The sequence below is a fragment of the Eumetopias jubatus genome, unplaced genomic scaffold (genome assembly GCF_037043125.1).
Source record: "Eumetopias jubatus isolate StellerSeaLion01/CBP00866 unplaced genomic scaffold, mEumJub1_p1.0 scaffold_11, whole genome shotgun sequence".
NCBI classification, from domain to species: Eukaryota; Metazoa; Chordata; class Mammalia; order Carnivora; family Otariidae; genus Eumetopias; species Eumetopias jubatus.
Genome location: NW_028274817.1, coordinates 15324060 through 15339922, shown reverse-complemented (window position 1 = coordinate 15339922; position 15863 = coordinate 15324060). Strand labels below are relative to the sequence as shown.

Below are 15863 nucleotides of genomic sequence, written 5' to 3'. Positions count from 1 at the left end.
TTCTATTCCATTGATCTATATGTCTGTCCTTATGCCAGTACTGCACTATTTTGATTACTGTTGCTTTATAGTAAGTTTTGAAAGCAGGAAGTGTGAGTCCTCCAAATTTATCCTTCTTTTTCAAGACTGTTTTGGTTATTCGGGGCTCCTTGAGATTCCATGTGAATTTTATTTTTTCTTCCATGTGAATTTCAGGGTGAGTTGTTCTATTTCTGCAAAAAATGCCACTGGGATTTTGATAAGCATTGCATTGCATCTGTTGATCACTTTGGGTAGTATTGCCATCTTAAAAATACTACGTTTTCCGGGCGCCTGGGTGGCTCAGTCGTTAAGCGTCTGCCTTCAGCTCAGGTCATGATCCCAGGACCCTGGGATCGAGTCCCACATCGGGCTCCCTGCTCAGCAGGAAGCCTGCTTCTCCCTCTCCCACTCCCCCTGCTTGTGTTCCTGTTCTCGCTGTCTCTCTCTGTCAAATAAATAAATAAAATCTTTAAAAAAAAATACTACATTTTCCAATTCATGAACACAGGATATCTTTCCATATGTGGGTTATTTTTTAAATAACTATTTATGTGCAAAATGATACTTGTGTTTATTAAAAAAATAAAGGCCAAACAATATGGTAAAGTACAAAGAAAGAAAGAACAAATTACCCTAAATCTCACTACTCATTGATAAGTACTGTGAACTTTTTGGTGAACATCCTTCGGAACATCTCTTGTTTATAATTTTACATAAATAGCCTCTGAGGTTTTTTTTTCCTACTTAATATGTAATACATGTTTTTCAATGTCAATTACTAGATTTAAATCATGTTTGCACATAGGGGTGCCTGGGTGGCTGAGTCGGTTAAGCGTCTGCCTTTAGCTCAGGTCATGATCCCAGGGTCCTGGGATTGAGCCCCGAGTCAGGTTCCCTGCTCAGCGGGGAGTCTGCTTGTCCCTCTCCCTCTGCCCCATCCCCTTCTCATATACGCTCTCTCTCTCTCAAATAAATAAATAAAATCTTTAAAAATAAATAAATCATGTTTGCACCCTCATTTAGTTAAACCAATACTGATAAACATTTAGTTTGCTTTGGACTGTGAGTAATATTTATTAATATCATAGTATTAATGGTAGGAAAAATAGTATAATAATGTTTGATGTTTGCTCTTTTGAATGAAGAAAGCTACAAAGTTTTTCATCTAAAAAGTTTCTACAATTTGATGTACTGTGATGCATTAGTAATAGATCTTTGGTGTAGTAGGTGCAACAATTAAAAGTAGAGAACTAGACACTTGTTTAGAGATTTGTTTATACTCTAGCTCTTCTATAGCCCAGTGAATAATAATAAAGGTACAACCAAATGAAATAAGTTTGTAAAACCATAAGATCTGGTATTCATTTATTCTCACGTTCTGCCTTTCAGGAAGAAGGCATGAATTTAGTAACTAGAGAAGCAATGCATGAATGGTGAGTAGTGTACTTTGAATTACTAGTCTGATCATCTCTATATTCAGTTACATCTTTTCTTTTAGTTAGGCCAACTCCAGTACTGATATCTCTTCTTTTGCAGGGAGGTACAAACCGCAATACGGAAAAGTCGGTCTTGGGAAGAAAGTTTGAACCTGGTATGGTATTAACACTTCAATTTTATACAAAATTTGAAATTTTTACCGATTTTCAGTATTGGCACTACCTAGTTTTGCTGTAATTTCTAGAAATCTAAGCTCTCATTTGAAATTGAAATTTATATGCTGCATAAATAATTTTTGATTGCTCCTAAGAAACAGTTGATGACTTACTCATAAAAATAACTGATATCATTTGAAAGTGGGGTTCAAAGTAAATAGTTGTCTGATACAAAACCATTATTGTTGTGGACCAGCTTCCTGTCTGTCCTAGTGAGTCTAAGAAAAGTTCAGTTCTGCTGGTCAAATTGCTTAGATGACAAAACAATAAATGATTTCACTCCTTCCTACATAATTTATTAACTAGGTATTAGAGTTTCAACCCACAGACAATGGGTTTCCTGGATAAATACTACATTTCTATGCCTGTAACACATATACTCCCACTAACATTTTAACATGCGACCTTTAGTTTGAACATATTTGGAATTTAGTTACACATTATGATTACTTGGTTGTGGAAGTTGAGCAATGTTTAGGGTTCTTTTCCATGGACATTTCAGATAATGATAGAGAATTGAGCTGAAAATTGGGTAGAATAGATTCTGGCTAGATGTCAGTGTCCAGATTTGGGAGTCACTAGATTAGGAAATGGGTCATCAACAGAAACAGTGACATCTTATTTTCCTTTGGCCCTGAGTGCCTTAGATGGACATCTGTTCCTGATTTAGGAGTAGGTCCTGAAGATTGAGTAGATAACCTCTGAAGCCTGCCCCTTTTCATGTTTGGTGCTAATACAATTTATAGATGCTGTTGAATTCCCTTAACTGACCCAGTTCTGGTTACTTCAGGGGTTGGCACGAGTGAGTGAATCTGTGAATGTGTTAGGAAGAAGAAGGGAACATGTAACATAACTGTACTGTGTCTTAGAAAAGAAAGCACATTTTAAAGTCCTGAATTATGCAGTACTGATTTTGTCCACATAAAATCTATAAACATTTTTTAATAACTGTCATTATTTTTGCTGTCCCATTTGTATCTGAGTTCTAACCAAATCCTTTTTTATTGTTTCCCGGACATAGCATTGTAGTTTTCAACAACAAACACAGGTCAGACACCAAGAGAAACAGTTTAATTTAGGGTTTGTGTATATACTAGTAAGTATTGCTCGGTATCAAGTGCTCACATTCTAGGCCTTTTGGGGACACTAGGGAAGCCCCTCAACTTGCCATGACCTCTCTTTCCCAAAAGGAAAGAGTGAAGTGAATCTTGGCTTCCCTGCTTGCTTTAGGATGATATGAGCTCCTCACCATGGTACAGCCACTGATTCAGTAAGGATTCCCTTGCCCATGTAGCAGCTGTCTCCCTAAGTATGTGCTAGGTAAGCAATTGGTGCTCCAATGGTACACTGCTTTCTGCTTACACAGAGTGACAATGATTTAGAGAAACCATCTTCAAAGCACATCGATTTAATTCCAGTATCCCCAGCAGCTCCTCCCACCAGGGGGATTGGGAAGGTAAGAAAGGAGAGCCTAAGAATCTGTGTCCCTTGAAATTTTTATAAAATATTAATGTTTCACCACCCACATTTTGGGGGGATATATTTTGCCATAGGACATCTGATTCTAAATGACATTTTTCCCTTCCTTTTCATCTCTTGAACTGTTATTAACATATAACAAAAGTCACCAACTTTTAAGCATATGATTTGATTTTCATAACTGTGTACAATCCTGTAACCATAACCATAATCAAGATATAGAACAGTTCCCACACTCTACACAATGTGCTCGTGATCTTTTGCACTTGATATCCTCTTCCCCCACCCCCCGCCCACCCTAGAAAACCACTGATCTGCTTTCTGAGAAGAGTGGTGGTTTTAAAACCTCTGTTCTAATTTGGTTTTAGCAGTGTTTTCCTCCATCGTTACAAACCCGTGTGAGTTGCACCACTTTGCCTCCAAGCCCTATTCCTAGTCCTACGCAACAATTTACAATGTAAGTTCATGTTGTATAAAAATATACCAAATTCCTCATAAAATAAGAATTTTAGAAACTTACAAGAAATAATAGCTCCAGGTTCTATGACAACCAAAGAAGTCGTGTGTTTTTAGCTAAATTAAAATGTCATTGTTTTGATTTATTATTTTGTATATTGAAAAGAATCGAGTGACTAAGAACATGTGAGAACATGCGAACACACGAAGAATCAGTAATTCATTAGCCCTGTTGAACGTAGGCTTCCTCTCCAAGCTTGATGATAAGGATCAGAGCTAATTCTTAAACTGTAAACAACTGTACCTGGTCATTTACCCATGACTTTCACCCTGATTCAAGGCAAGTCACAGCTAGAACTGTAGGTCTTTCCAGCTTTTCTCCCCACCCCCACCCCCGCAATTTCAGAGAATCCTGAATCCTTATAAATTACAAGACAGTTTGCTATCCTGAAGCATTCCTGTTTTTAACCCAGATTTAGAGAAGAGCAATAAAACAATGTGATACTACACAGTCCTTTTTTAGTGTATGTCCTTAGATCTATTATACTGAAATAGTCATAGCTGATTTTGTTCAAATTTTTTCTTGTAATGATTGTCATAATTTTATTTTAGAAGAAGTCAAAACCCCACCAACATTATTAGACCAAGTATCTGTGGACCATTTAAAAGAAAAGGTACTTTTATCTATCAGCAAAAATAAATATAACTTCAAATTATTTTCATAAAATATATAAAATCAAGTGTTACAAGAAATTAATTTTAAAGGATTTATTTTAAATATATTTGATAAGTTACTAGAGGCCTTTCGTTTTACCCAAACAAACGTATGTAAAGATAATTTTAAAAGCTGTAAAGTGCCATATAAATGTGAATTGAGAAATTTAATTCCAGTTTAGTCAACTACTATGATTTTCATTATATAATTCACCAAGCTAGCTGCCGTAAATACTTTCTGAAACAAGGTGGGGGATGAATGAATGAACAAACAGAATGAATCGGCCCTAGTAGTCCACTGAATTTCGACCCCTGCCCTGACTGCCGCTCTACCTCCTTGTTGACTTCATCTGAATAAGTCGACACAAATCAGATCCACTTATGACACTAAAAATAGATGCTATGTTTCATGCTATGCTAATTTGGGTTAAATATATGGAAAATGACCCACCCGGTAATAAAAAGGCACAAGAAAAAAACAGAAGTTGGTTGCTTTGTTGTTGTTTTTTGGGTTTTTTTTTTTAACTCCCACAGCCCTGGATCCCACTTCTCAACCCTGCCTCATAAGCTAGGTTGTTCTTCCTTTTTTGTTAATACCACTACTGAGTTTATAATAGGGAGGGAAAATGGATAAATAGGAAAGGAGGTTAAACTTTTAAAATGTGTACTTGTGAAAAATCCATTAAGATAGGGAAGAAGAAGGAGAAGAAAAAAAGAGGAGGAAAAGGGGGAAGAAAAGGAGAAGGGGAAGGAGGAGAGCAAAACTATAGGGAAAGAAATTGAAATTTAAATGTACTTCAGTCTTGCGTGTATTTTGGATTACTTAATGGCAGTTGTCCTAACAACACATCTAACTCAGCATGTACTTATTATATTCTAAGACTAAGACTAGATCAATTCCGGAAAACACTCCTTCAAACTAAGCACTTTGTTTTATGATGATGGATCAATGACCTAGCTTAGGGGTCTTTTGCCTGTGCTGTGAAGTTAGGGGCTGGTGTTGACAAGACATTTAAATATATTAAGTTTAAGAGCTGTTAGAAAGTTGGGGTCATTTGAGTATTTAAAATAAAATATGCTGGGGCGCCTGGGTGGCTCAGTCGTTAAGCGTCTGCCTTCGGCGCAGGTCATGGTCCCAGGGTCCTGGCATTGAGCCCCGCATCAGGCTCCCTGCTCCGCGGGAAGCCTGCTTCTCCCTCTCCCCCTCCCCTTGCTTGTGTTCCTGCTCTCGCTGTCTCTGTCTCTGTCAAATAAATAAATAAAATCTTCAAAAAAGAAAAGAAAAGAAATAAAATATGCTTAGGGGCACCTGGCCGGCTCAGTTAGTGGAGCGTGTGACTGATCTCAGGGTTGTGAGTTCAAGCCCCATGTTGGGTATAGAGATTACTTAAAAATAAAATCTTAAAAAAAAATAATAAAATAAAATATGCTTAAATTGAAGACAGCGTTTTACTAAATTAAAATAATTCTCCTTTTGGGGAGCCTGGGTGGCTCAGTCACTTGAGCGTCCAACTCTTGATTTTGGCTCAGGTCACAATCTCAGGGTCATGAGATCGAACACCTCGTTGGGCTCCACACTCAGCACAGAGTCTGCTTCTCTCTCTCTTTCCCTCTCCCCCTCCCCCCATTCACATGCTTTCTCTCTCTAAAATAAATAAATCTTGGGACACCTGGGAGGCTCAGTCGGTTAGGCATCTACCTTTGGCTTGGGTTGTGATCCCAGGGTCCTGGGATTGAGTCCCACATCCAGTTCCTCACTCAGCGGGGAGCCTGCTTCTCCCTTTCCCTTTGCCTACCACTCCCCCTGCTTGTGCTCTCTCTGACAAATAAATAGATAAAATCTTTTAAAAAATAAAATAAATAAATAAATAAGTCTTTTAAAAAAATAAATAAAAATAATTCTCCAAGACATTTACACATAAAATGTTTTATGACATTGAAAATTCCTGGAATTTTCTTAGAATTTATGATTTAAAAAATTGTTTTTATATTATAATTTTCACACAATATGTTTGGTTTCTGCCCAGTACCTTGGTGGATGTGGCATGTCTCACACAAGCCTCTCATACCTGGTTTCCAGTTGCTCTGGAGGATGACTGCCTCCTTTCTTTGAGGTATCCCTAAGAACTCCAAAGCAAATTCTATATGCACTGCATAGTCTGTATTTTAAGTCAGACCCTTCCAAACACAGCCTATACAAGTTTGGTCAAAATTCTTGTGGAATTTTAGATATAGTAACAGATTAAATAGAAATATAATTTTATTTATCTATTTGGGAATATGAATATCCATTTGGGAAACAACAAATGATGTCTTATTTGGAGCCTATTAATACAAATAAAATGTGGGGAAAGAAGGCATAAAAAAATCCAAAGAGGTCTTGGGTAGGGGAGAAAAAAGAATGAGGACTGTATAAAATGGGAGAGAGTATGAGATAGCAGTTAAAATCTCCAAGCCTATGAAGGCGCATTGTATGGTGATAAGCTACACCTCCTTCCACTAGAAATAAGCAAGAGCAAATAAGACTTCAAGTGGGAATTCTGAGAAATCTGCAGGAATCAGATAGCTATAAAGAGTGTTTTACAAGTAATAATGGTTTCAGCAAAGATAATTTTTATATGATGAATTTATCTTGGTACGTCTGGCTTTTAATTTAAACCCAAAAGGAAAGGTGAATAGTTTTTCCATAATGATGTAATTGTAATCTGGCATGGGACAGGATGCCCAGACCTCTTTTGAGCTTTATGAGCCATGATTATACTCCTAAGGAAGGTTTGTGGAATCTCTATTTCTAGCGATATTTATATCACTTATTATATTATATTATATTATGTATATATCTCTAGAAATAGAGATTATATTTAATTTAAAGATTTTATTTATTTCTTTAAGAGAGAGAGTGTGTGAGCAGGGGAGGAGCAGAGGGAGAGGGAGACAATCTCCAGCAGACTCTGTGCCTAGCACAGAGCCCCTCGCGGGGCTCAATCCCAGGACCCCAAAGTCACGACCTGAGCCGAAACCAAGAGTCCAACACTTAACTGACTAAGCCACCCAGGTGCCCCAGGAGATAGATAGATAGATAGATAGATAGATAGATATAAATTATTATATATAAATATATAAAATCTTTTTAAAAATGAAAATTTTTTTAATTTTAAAAAAGATTTTATTTATTTATTTATTTATTTATTTGAGAGAGAGAGAGAGAGAGAGCGCAGCAGAGGGAGAAGGAGAAGCAGGCACGGAGCCAGACTCAGGGCTCTATCCCAGGACCCTGGGATCATGACCTGAGTTGAAGGCAGACGCTTAACCAACTGAGCTACCCAAGTGCCCCATTTCATTTTTTAAAGATTTTTTAAATTTATTTATTTTATTTTATTTATTTATTTGAGAGAGGGAGAGAGCTCAAGCAGGAGCCCGACACGGGGCTTGATCTCAGGACCCCCAAGATCATGACCTGAGCTGAAGGCAGACACTTAATCGACTGAGCCACCCAAATAGGTGCCCCTATTTTATTTTATTTTTAAGTAAACTCTACACCCAACATTGGGCTTAAACTCATGACCAAGAGCCACATGCTCGACTGACTGAGCCAGCCAGGGGCCCTTATTCCTAGGGATATTTTTTGATGAGTAGATGGCCTTAGTGTTTTACCATTCAAATTCTACCCTATGAGTTATGGGCTTGAACATCAGTTTTCTCTCATCCAGACATGGTTATCACATCATGGTGTAATAATGTACAGATTTGAGCATTTACTTTGATGTAAAGATTACAGCAATGTAGTTTTTTGAGATTAGATGTGTCTCCTTAATCTTTAAAAATATATTTATTTTATTCATTGTATGCTATAAAAGAATTGATCTATTTAGTTCGTTGTATATGTTTGGCAAAATAAAGATAGCAACAACCTAAACATTTAAAATAAGGAATGAGATTAAATTATGGTATGGCCATACTACATAGCTCTATAAAATCACGTTGTAGAATTTAGTTAATAATATGAGAAAATTATAATAATTAAAAACAAAAAGTGGGGCGCCTGGGTGGCTCAGTTGGTTGGGCGACTGCCTTCGGCTCAGGTCATGATCCCGGAGTCCTGGGATCGAGTCCCGTGTTGGGCTCCCTGCTGAGCGGGGAGTCTGCTTCTCCCACTGACCCTGCCCCCTCTTGGGCTGTCTCTCTCTCTCTCTCTCTCTGTCAAATAAATGAATAAAATCTTTAAAAATAAATAAATAAAAACAAAAAGTAGGTTACATGTTGGTATTATATATGATACAAATCAAATTTTGTTTAAAAATAATCATGTGTACACACACATATTTAGGAATTACTGAAAAGTTATCTCTGGGTAATGGGGACATAAAACTTTTTCCTTTGTTTTTACGTATCTTATAAATTATTTGCAATGAACAAGTTTTACAATTAAAAGCAAAAGCATGTTAGATATTAGATAAAACATATCTACTTTGATCTGCTTTTTTGTCATAGGTGAAATGACATTTGAAGATAAGCCAAAGAAACTTTTCCAAGGCACAACCAACATGCTTTCTTCTGATACTACTCAACAGTCTGATATGAATGTGTGGTGAGTATTAACATGAGGTTTTAAACATTCATTGGCCATTTTTCACTTGCTTTTTAAATCTATTCTTACAATTGTATATATTCAGAAGTATTATTAAATATTTTTAGAAGTTATAAAACTTCTAAATGAATGCTATTAGCTTTAGTTCTTCTCCCTAACATTTATGTGTGACATTAATATATGCTGGATACATTTTTAGAAGTGGGGTCTTGGCATTTGATTAAGAGGTATTAGAGAAGGGGCTCCTGGACAGCTCAGTCAGTTAAGCAGCCAGCTCTTGGTTTCAGCTCAGGGCATGATCTCAGGGTCATGATCTCAGGGTTGTGAGATCGAGCCCCTTGTTGCAGGGGGTTGATGGTTGCTCTGAGCTCGGCACGGAGTCTGCTTGAGATTTCCCCCTCCCTCTGCCTCCCCTTCTGCTCCTCCTCTCTCTCTCAAATAAATAAAATCTTAAAAAAAGAGGTATTAGAGAAATATATAAAAATGCAGGCTTGGAAAAAAGTCATCTTCTGCCCATCTTTTCTTCCTTGGATTTTTGTGTGCTTTGTTAGGCTGAGCGTATTATTGAAAGGCGGGCCAAGAAAGCATGTTTTAATAATCAAGATGGGAAATGCATTGAATGGGTTTTTATTTAATGTTACTGTTGGCTTTGTTTTACTGCTCTTGTGAAATTGCTCTTGTAACTAGTGCCAGTTCTTTGCTTCATATATTTTGTGTTCATTTGTAGACAAAGCAGAGTGCACAGAGATCTTTTGGAATTCTGTTATCAACGAATGGCATTTTCTTCTCCTAGTCTATCTTTAGATATTCTTGATGGAAACAATAGTGGTACAGGATCTTCTTGAATTCATCAGTTAGAATCAGCACTGTCACATTCTCCCATATCATCTTCTGATTCTCGTTCTCCATGTATTGTAGTAGATGAACTTTGAACCAAGTGATTCACCCATCCCAAGACTTTTTCACCAGTGGAGAAACACATGTTTGCTTCTCTCTCCCTGCCCCCGCACACACACAAGTTAGAGCAACTGTTTCTTATTACCTTATTTTCTCAATTTCCTAAAATTCTGTTTACGGAATTTGCATATCTAATTGCTGTTTATGCCCTTAAAACCAATGTAGTGATACTTTCAAAGATGTTTTCCAAATAAGAACTATATTGAAGATACAATCATGTCTTCAAGCTGCTAAAGTGTAGAAACATGCTGTACCTTGGTTTTTTAAAAACATAATTGAGAGCTCTATTTATTAATATGAATAAGTAGATAAAATTATAAGTCCTAACGAAATATAATTGTTCCATTAATCAGGTAAAATAATTTTTTAGGTTATACGCTGAATGCCCATGCTAGTTCTTAATGATATTTTCAATAATTGCTAGTTTCCTCTTGGTAAGGAAAAATCACCTATCTTAGAGCAGTTTTTAAAACTAAGCTAGTTATACTGTGCTGATACAAGGATTGCCTATTTTGCACATGAATCCTTGGATGTTTAATTTGTTGGGAAGGAATAGGTAGGGGGAACAAGATGAAGAAAGGTAATTGAATAGCATGAAAATAATATGTAATTGGGCTTCACTCAATTTGTCTTTAACCTGATTATCCCTGATCAATTTTGTATCCTAATTAAGTGTGTGTTGATAAATTGTGGTCTTTTACATTTCTATGAAGTACTTTTTATTCATCATCATGACTACTGATTTGATTAAATAAGGCTTAATGTGTTAGAGTTTTTCTGCAAGAATCATATACTTCCAGTTGTTCCCTAAGGACTACAAATGTTTGTTTAAACCTCAATTTTCTATTCAAAAGTCTTAAGGGTTTTCTGAATAAGAAAAATTATTTGTTAAAAATTTAAAATCTAAAGTGAATGCTTTAAGTAATTGAGGATGGCATTAGCATTTTGAAAAATAGAAATGTATCCTCATGAAGTTCAGAATTGGTTTAAATTTCCTCAACTAATGAAATAGGAATGGTTATCTAAAATATTTATAAAAAGTTTTTCCTTTTCATTAGAAATCATCAGAATGACGAAAATCAGATGTAGGTATGCCCCACATGGGAAAAAGACTGTTACATCAAGAATTCTTTGCCAGGGGCGCCTGGGGGGCTCAGTCGGTTAAGCGTCTGCCTTCGGCTCAGGTCATGATCCCAGGGTCCTGGGATCGAGCCCCGCGTCGGGCTCCCTGCTCCTGGTGAAGCTCCCTCTCTCTCAAATAAGTAAATAAAATCTTAAAAAAAAAAAAAGAATTGTTTGACAGTGGCTCCAATGAAATTGATTAGCATGGCTAGATATGTGGGAGAAGATTTTGTTCACCTATGAATAAATTAATATTTATGAGATGACTGGGATCATGATAGTCCCTGGAAACTGGGACAGGAGTCTACAAATTGGTCAAGGACAAGTGAACTATCAATATTGCCTTTGTAACTCAGCTTCTATACTTGCCAGACCCTTAGTGGACCAATTGTGAACATATACGGGGGCCGTCATGGGCTGAGGTGTAACTGCAGTGCTGTTCCTTGCTGAGATTGTACATCGTTGACAGACAGTGTCCTCATGTATTATTGACACTTGAGCAAAAGAAAAAAAAAAAGGTTTGCAAAATATTCGGGTACAAAGACCAAGGACGGAGAAAGTGAACAGTGGGAGGAGGACTACTATTCAGTTGTATAAAGAGCTTTTATTTTATTTATTTTTCTATTTTTTAAAGGTTTTACTTAGTTATAGTCATAGAGATGACTCTCTATAGTCATAGAGAGAGAGAGCACAAGCAGGGGGAGCAGCAGGCAGAGGGAGAAGCGGGCTCCCTGCCGAGCCAGGAGCCCGACGCGGGGCTCAATCGCAGGACCCTGGGATCATGACCTGAGCCAAAGGCAGACGCTTAATGACTGAGCCACCCAGGTGCCCCATAAAGAGCTTTTAATCAATAAATCTTGGTAATACTGACAATCTGAACACACGTCTTTCAACTCAGACAATTCCTTTCATTCTATTCAGTTAGTTTTTATTGTTTTAGTTGTACTCCAGGATGCCGCACTTACTATAATATGCTCAGAATCAAGGGCTTTGTAGTTGGTGTTCCGGTCTGTTGCCTTTTGAGCTTTTGTATTGGGAAGATCTGTTTCTTATATGATTTTTCATTTCTTTTTTTTTTTTGATTTTTCATTTCTTCAGTGGTTTTCAGACCATAGTAGTTCTAACTTTTACATGATATTTTTTGTGGTTGATTTTTTTCTTTGTTGTTGTCGTTTCAAGTTTTTATTTAAATTCTAGTAACATACAGTGTAATATTAATTTCAGGAGTAGAATTTAGTGATTCATCACTTATATATAACACCCAGTGCTCATCACGACACCTGCCCTCCTTAATGCCCATCACCCATTTAGCCCATCCCCCACCCACCTCCCCTCCATCAACCCTCAGTTTGTTCTCTATAGTTAAGAGTCTGTTTTATGGTTTGTCTCTCTCTCTCTCTCTTTCCCTTAATGTTCATCTGTTTTGTTTCTTAAATTCCACATATGAGTGAAATCATATGGTATTTGTCTTTCTCTGATTAACTTATTTCACTTAGCATAATATACTCAAGCTCCATCCATGTCACTGCAAATGGCTGAGTAATATTCCATTATACACACACACGCGCACACACACACACACACTCACACACACACACACACACACACTACATCTCCTTTATCCGTCTGGCTCTTCCTATAGTTTGGCTATTATTGATAATGCTGCTATAAACATCGGGGTGCATGTGTGTCCCTTTGAATCAGTATTTTTGTATCCTTTGGGTAAATACCTAGTAGTGCAATTGCTGGGCAGGGAAATACAAATCAAAACTACAGTGAGAGTGGCTGATTATTTTTAGTTATGGTAAGACTATATTTTGTCATCCTAAACATGCCAAGGAATTGTCATGTCAGTTTTCATAGTAAAAGACATGTATTAGTTTCCTAGGGCTGCCATAACAAAGTACCACAAACTGGGTAGCCTAAACAAAATAGATTATCTCACAGTTCTGGGGGCCAACAGTCCAAGACCAAGGTGTCATCAGAGTTGGTTCCTTCTGGAGGCTCTGAGGGAGAATTTGTTAATGTCTCTCTCTAGCTTCTCGTAGATGCCAGAAATCCTTACCTTGCAGACATATCACTCCAGTCTCTGTCTCTCTCGTTGTATGGGTTTCTCCCTGTGCTCCTGTGTTTTTATGTGGTTATTATAAAGACACCAGTCACTGGATTTAGGGCCCAAGCTAATCCAGTATGACTTCATCTTAGCTTGACTACATCTGCAAAGACCCCATTTCCATCTAAGGTCTCATTTGCAGATACTGGGCATTAGGACTTCAGCATCATCTTTTGGGGTACACATTTTAAGCCACAACAGAATACTTTTGGGATTTTTATTTTGCTTGTTTCATTTTTCTTAAGTTAGTTTTTGAAATCATCTATCTTATAACCCATTTTAAACAAGAGGTGACCATATGAAACATAGCATTGTTATATCTCCTTATATATTATACATATATGCTTATTTATATATATATGTATGCTTATGTACAGATATACTAGTTTTCACGTTGTCAATAAAAGGATAAATGAAAGTATGGTTTTAAAATATTTTCAAAGCATCATTTTTAAGCCTTAATATGTATTCATGTTCCATCAAATAGTCCTGTTTTATTTATAATGTTATAAAAGATCAGCACTCCGTGGGACGCCTGAGTGGCTCATTCAGTTAAGCGTCTGCCTTCAGCTCAGGTTATGATCCCAGGGTCCTGAGATCGAGCTCCACCTAGGGGCTCCCTGCTCAGTAGGGGGTCTGCTTCTCCCTCTGCCTGCCGCTCCTGCTGCTTGTGCTCTCTCTCTCTCGCTCTCTTATTCTCTCTCCCTGACAAAGAAATAAATAAAATCTTTGGAAAAAAAAAAAAAGAGCAGCACTACAGGTTCGTCCTAACATGAAGACTCACTGCAGTAATAAGTAAGATTCTCAGGTCAGGGAAAAAAAATATGGTTCTGAAGATTTATAATGACTAAATCAACCAAGCAAGCTTGTAATTTCAAGTATATTCAATTAAGTATCTAATGAATACTTTCTCTGTACAGGAAACTATACTTAAAATTGTAGGATATAGGAAGATGAGGGAAATACCATCTCTCTCTTCAAGCAGGATAAGTACAAAAATAATACTGATAGTAGCAGTCTAAGATGACTACAGATACACATATGAAAGTACCTCTGAACTATGAAAGTAGGAGAGAAAGACGATGTTGGAATGATAGGATTTTAGAAGCCTTTTAGTCTACCTTTCTTTTTTTTTAATTTTTTTAAATTTTATTTTATTATGTTATGTTAATCACCATACATTGCATCATTAGTTTTTGATGTAGTGTTCCATGATTCATTGTTTGCGTATAACACCCAGTGCTCCATTCAGTACGTGCCCTCCTTAATACCCATCACTGGGCTAACCCATCCCCCCACCCCACCCCCCGCAAAACCCTCAGTTTGTTTCTCAGAGTCCATAGTCTCTCATGGTTCATCTCCCCCTCCGATTCCCCCTCTTAATTTTTCCCTTCCTACTATCTTCTTTTTTTAAAAAACATATAATGTATTATTTGTTTCAGAGAGTCTACCTTTCAATGCAGAAATCCTTTTAAGAATTGCAGACAAATGATCTTTTAGCCTTAGTTTGAAATCTTGTAGTAATGAACTGACTTTTGTCACACAACAGTTCATTCTGCTGTTGGACAACTCCCACTATCAGAAAGCTCTTACGTTAACAGAGGGGATGGGGTGAGAATTTGTATCTAGGTGGCCTGTTTCATTGGCTCTTTAGAACTGAGGCAAATCAAATGAGCTATTAAAAGCAGATGAGTTAATATTCTAATTCTGCATTAATCTTTGTCCCTGCTCCTTGAATTATTACTACTCCCACTACAGGATATATTTAATCTCATCTCCTAAATGAATTTTTAAAATTCACCTAGAAGCAACTATATATAAATATCCATGATGAAAATGCATGTATGATACTTTGGATATCTATGGAGAAAACTAATTACAATTTGCCTCAAGTGTTTTTAAATATTTTAGATCTTTAAAAGTTGAGCTTGAAAAATCTATCATATAGGTAGACTTCACTGTCAGATAGTTGAAACTGTGCATTTAGAAAAGGCCAAAGAACAATAAGTACTCCGGCAAAAATGTAGCTTTGTTTCCCTTAAGTTCCATGATATCTCGGATTTCTTCCAATGTGGTTCTTAACCCAAGAGTAAATGAGATTGCTTTTTATAAATGTCTATAATGTATGGGTGGAGAGAATCATCTGTCATATTGGAATCTTGGAAACTTGCTCAACTTTCTTTTTTTTTTTTTAAAGATTTTATTTATTTATTTGAGACAGAATGAGAGAGAGAGAGCACATGAGAGGGGGGACGGTCAAAGGGAGAAGCAGACTCCCCGCCGAGCAGGGAGCCCGATGCGGGACTCGATCCCGGGACTCCAGGATCATGACCTGAGCCGAAGGCAGTCGCTTAACCAACTGAGCCACCCAGGCGCCCCGCTCAACTTTCTTAATAGTGGGAGACTTAATGACCATGGCCTCTCAGAAGAAATGCATTAAATTAATGCAGTTATTAATTGAATCCTATAAATTGACCAATAAGATAGATAGATATATATGTATATATATATGAATATGATTGGAGATCTCTGTGGCATCAGTGACAGCAAACTGGTAACATAACTTCTTATATCAGCCTTTTACGGGAATGACCAGACTACATTATGTGTGCAGGAGTCAGGAGACCTGACTTAGGGCTCCAGCTCTGTCACTCGCTCTCTGTGACTTCCGACAGGTCACTTCACCAATCTGGGCTTCAGATTTCCAATATGTAAAAGAGTTGAACTAGGTATTTATAAGATCCTTTCTGTCCCTTAAAAT

General features: G+C 37.1%; 1 protein-coding gene across 5 annotated transcripts in view; it reads left to right on the top strand.

Moving 5' to 3' along the window:
* The window catches only part of LOC114201638 (P2R1A-PPP2R2A-interacting phosphatase regulator 1-like), a 59975-nt gene that overhangs the window by 29242 nt on the left and 14870 nt on the right, over positions 1 to 15863 (top strand). For 3 of the 5 annotated variants that reach the window (XM_028094414.2, XM_028094412.2, XM_028094413.2), the window contains 6 exons: positions 1411 to 1454; positions 1558 to 1612; positions 3040 to 3129; positions 3521 to 3609; positions 4221 to 4282; positions 8814 to 8910. In XM_028094414.2, coding sequence (XP_027950215.1) covers positions 1411 to 1454; positions 1558 to 1612; positions 3040 to 3129; positions 3521 to 3609; positions 4221 to 4282; positions 8814 to 8910 — 437 coding nt within the window. The remainder of the gene's footprint in view (positions 1 to 1410; positions 1455 to 1557; positions 1613 to 3039; positions 3130 to 3520; positions 3610 to 4220; positions 4283 to 8813; positions 8911 to 15863) is intronic. The other 2 variants (XM_028094409.2, XM_028094410.2) reach the window with 2 other exon arrangements.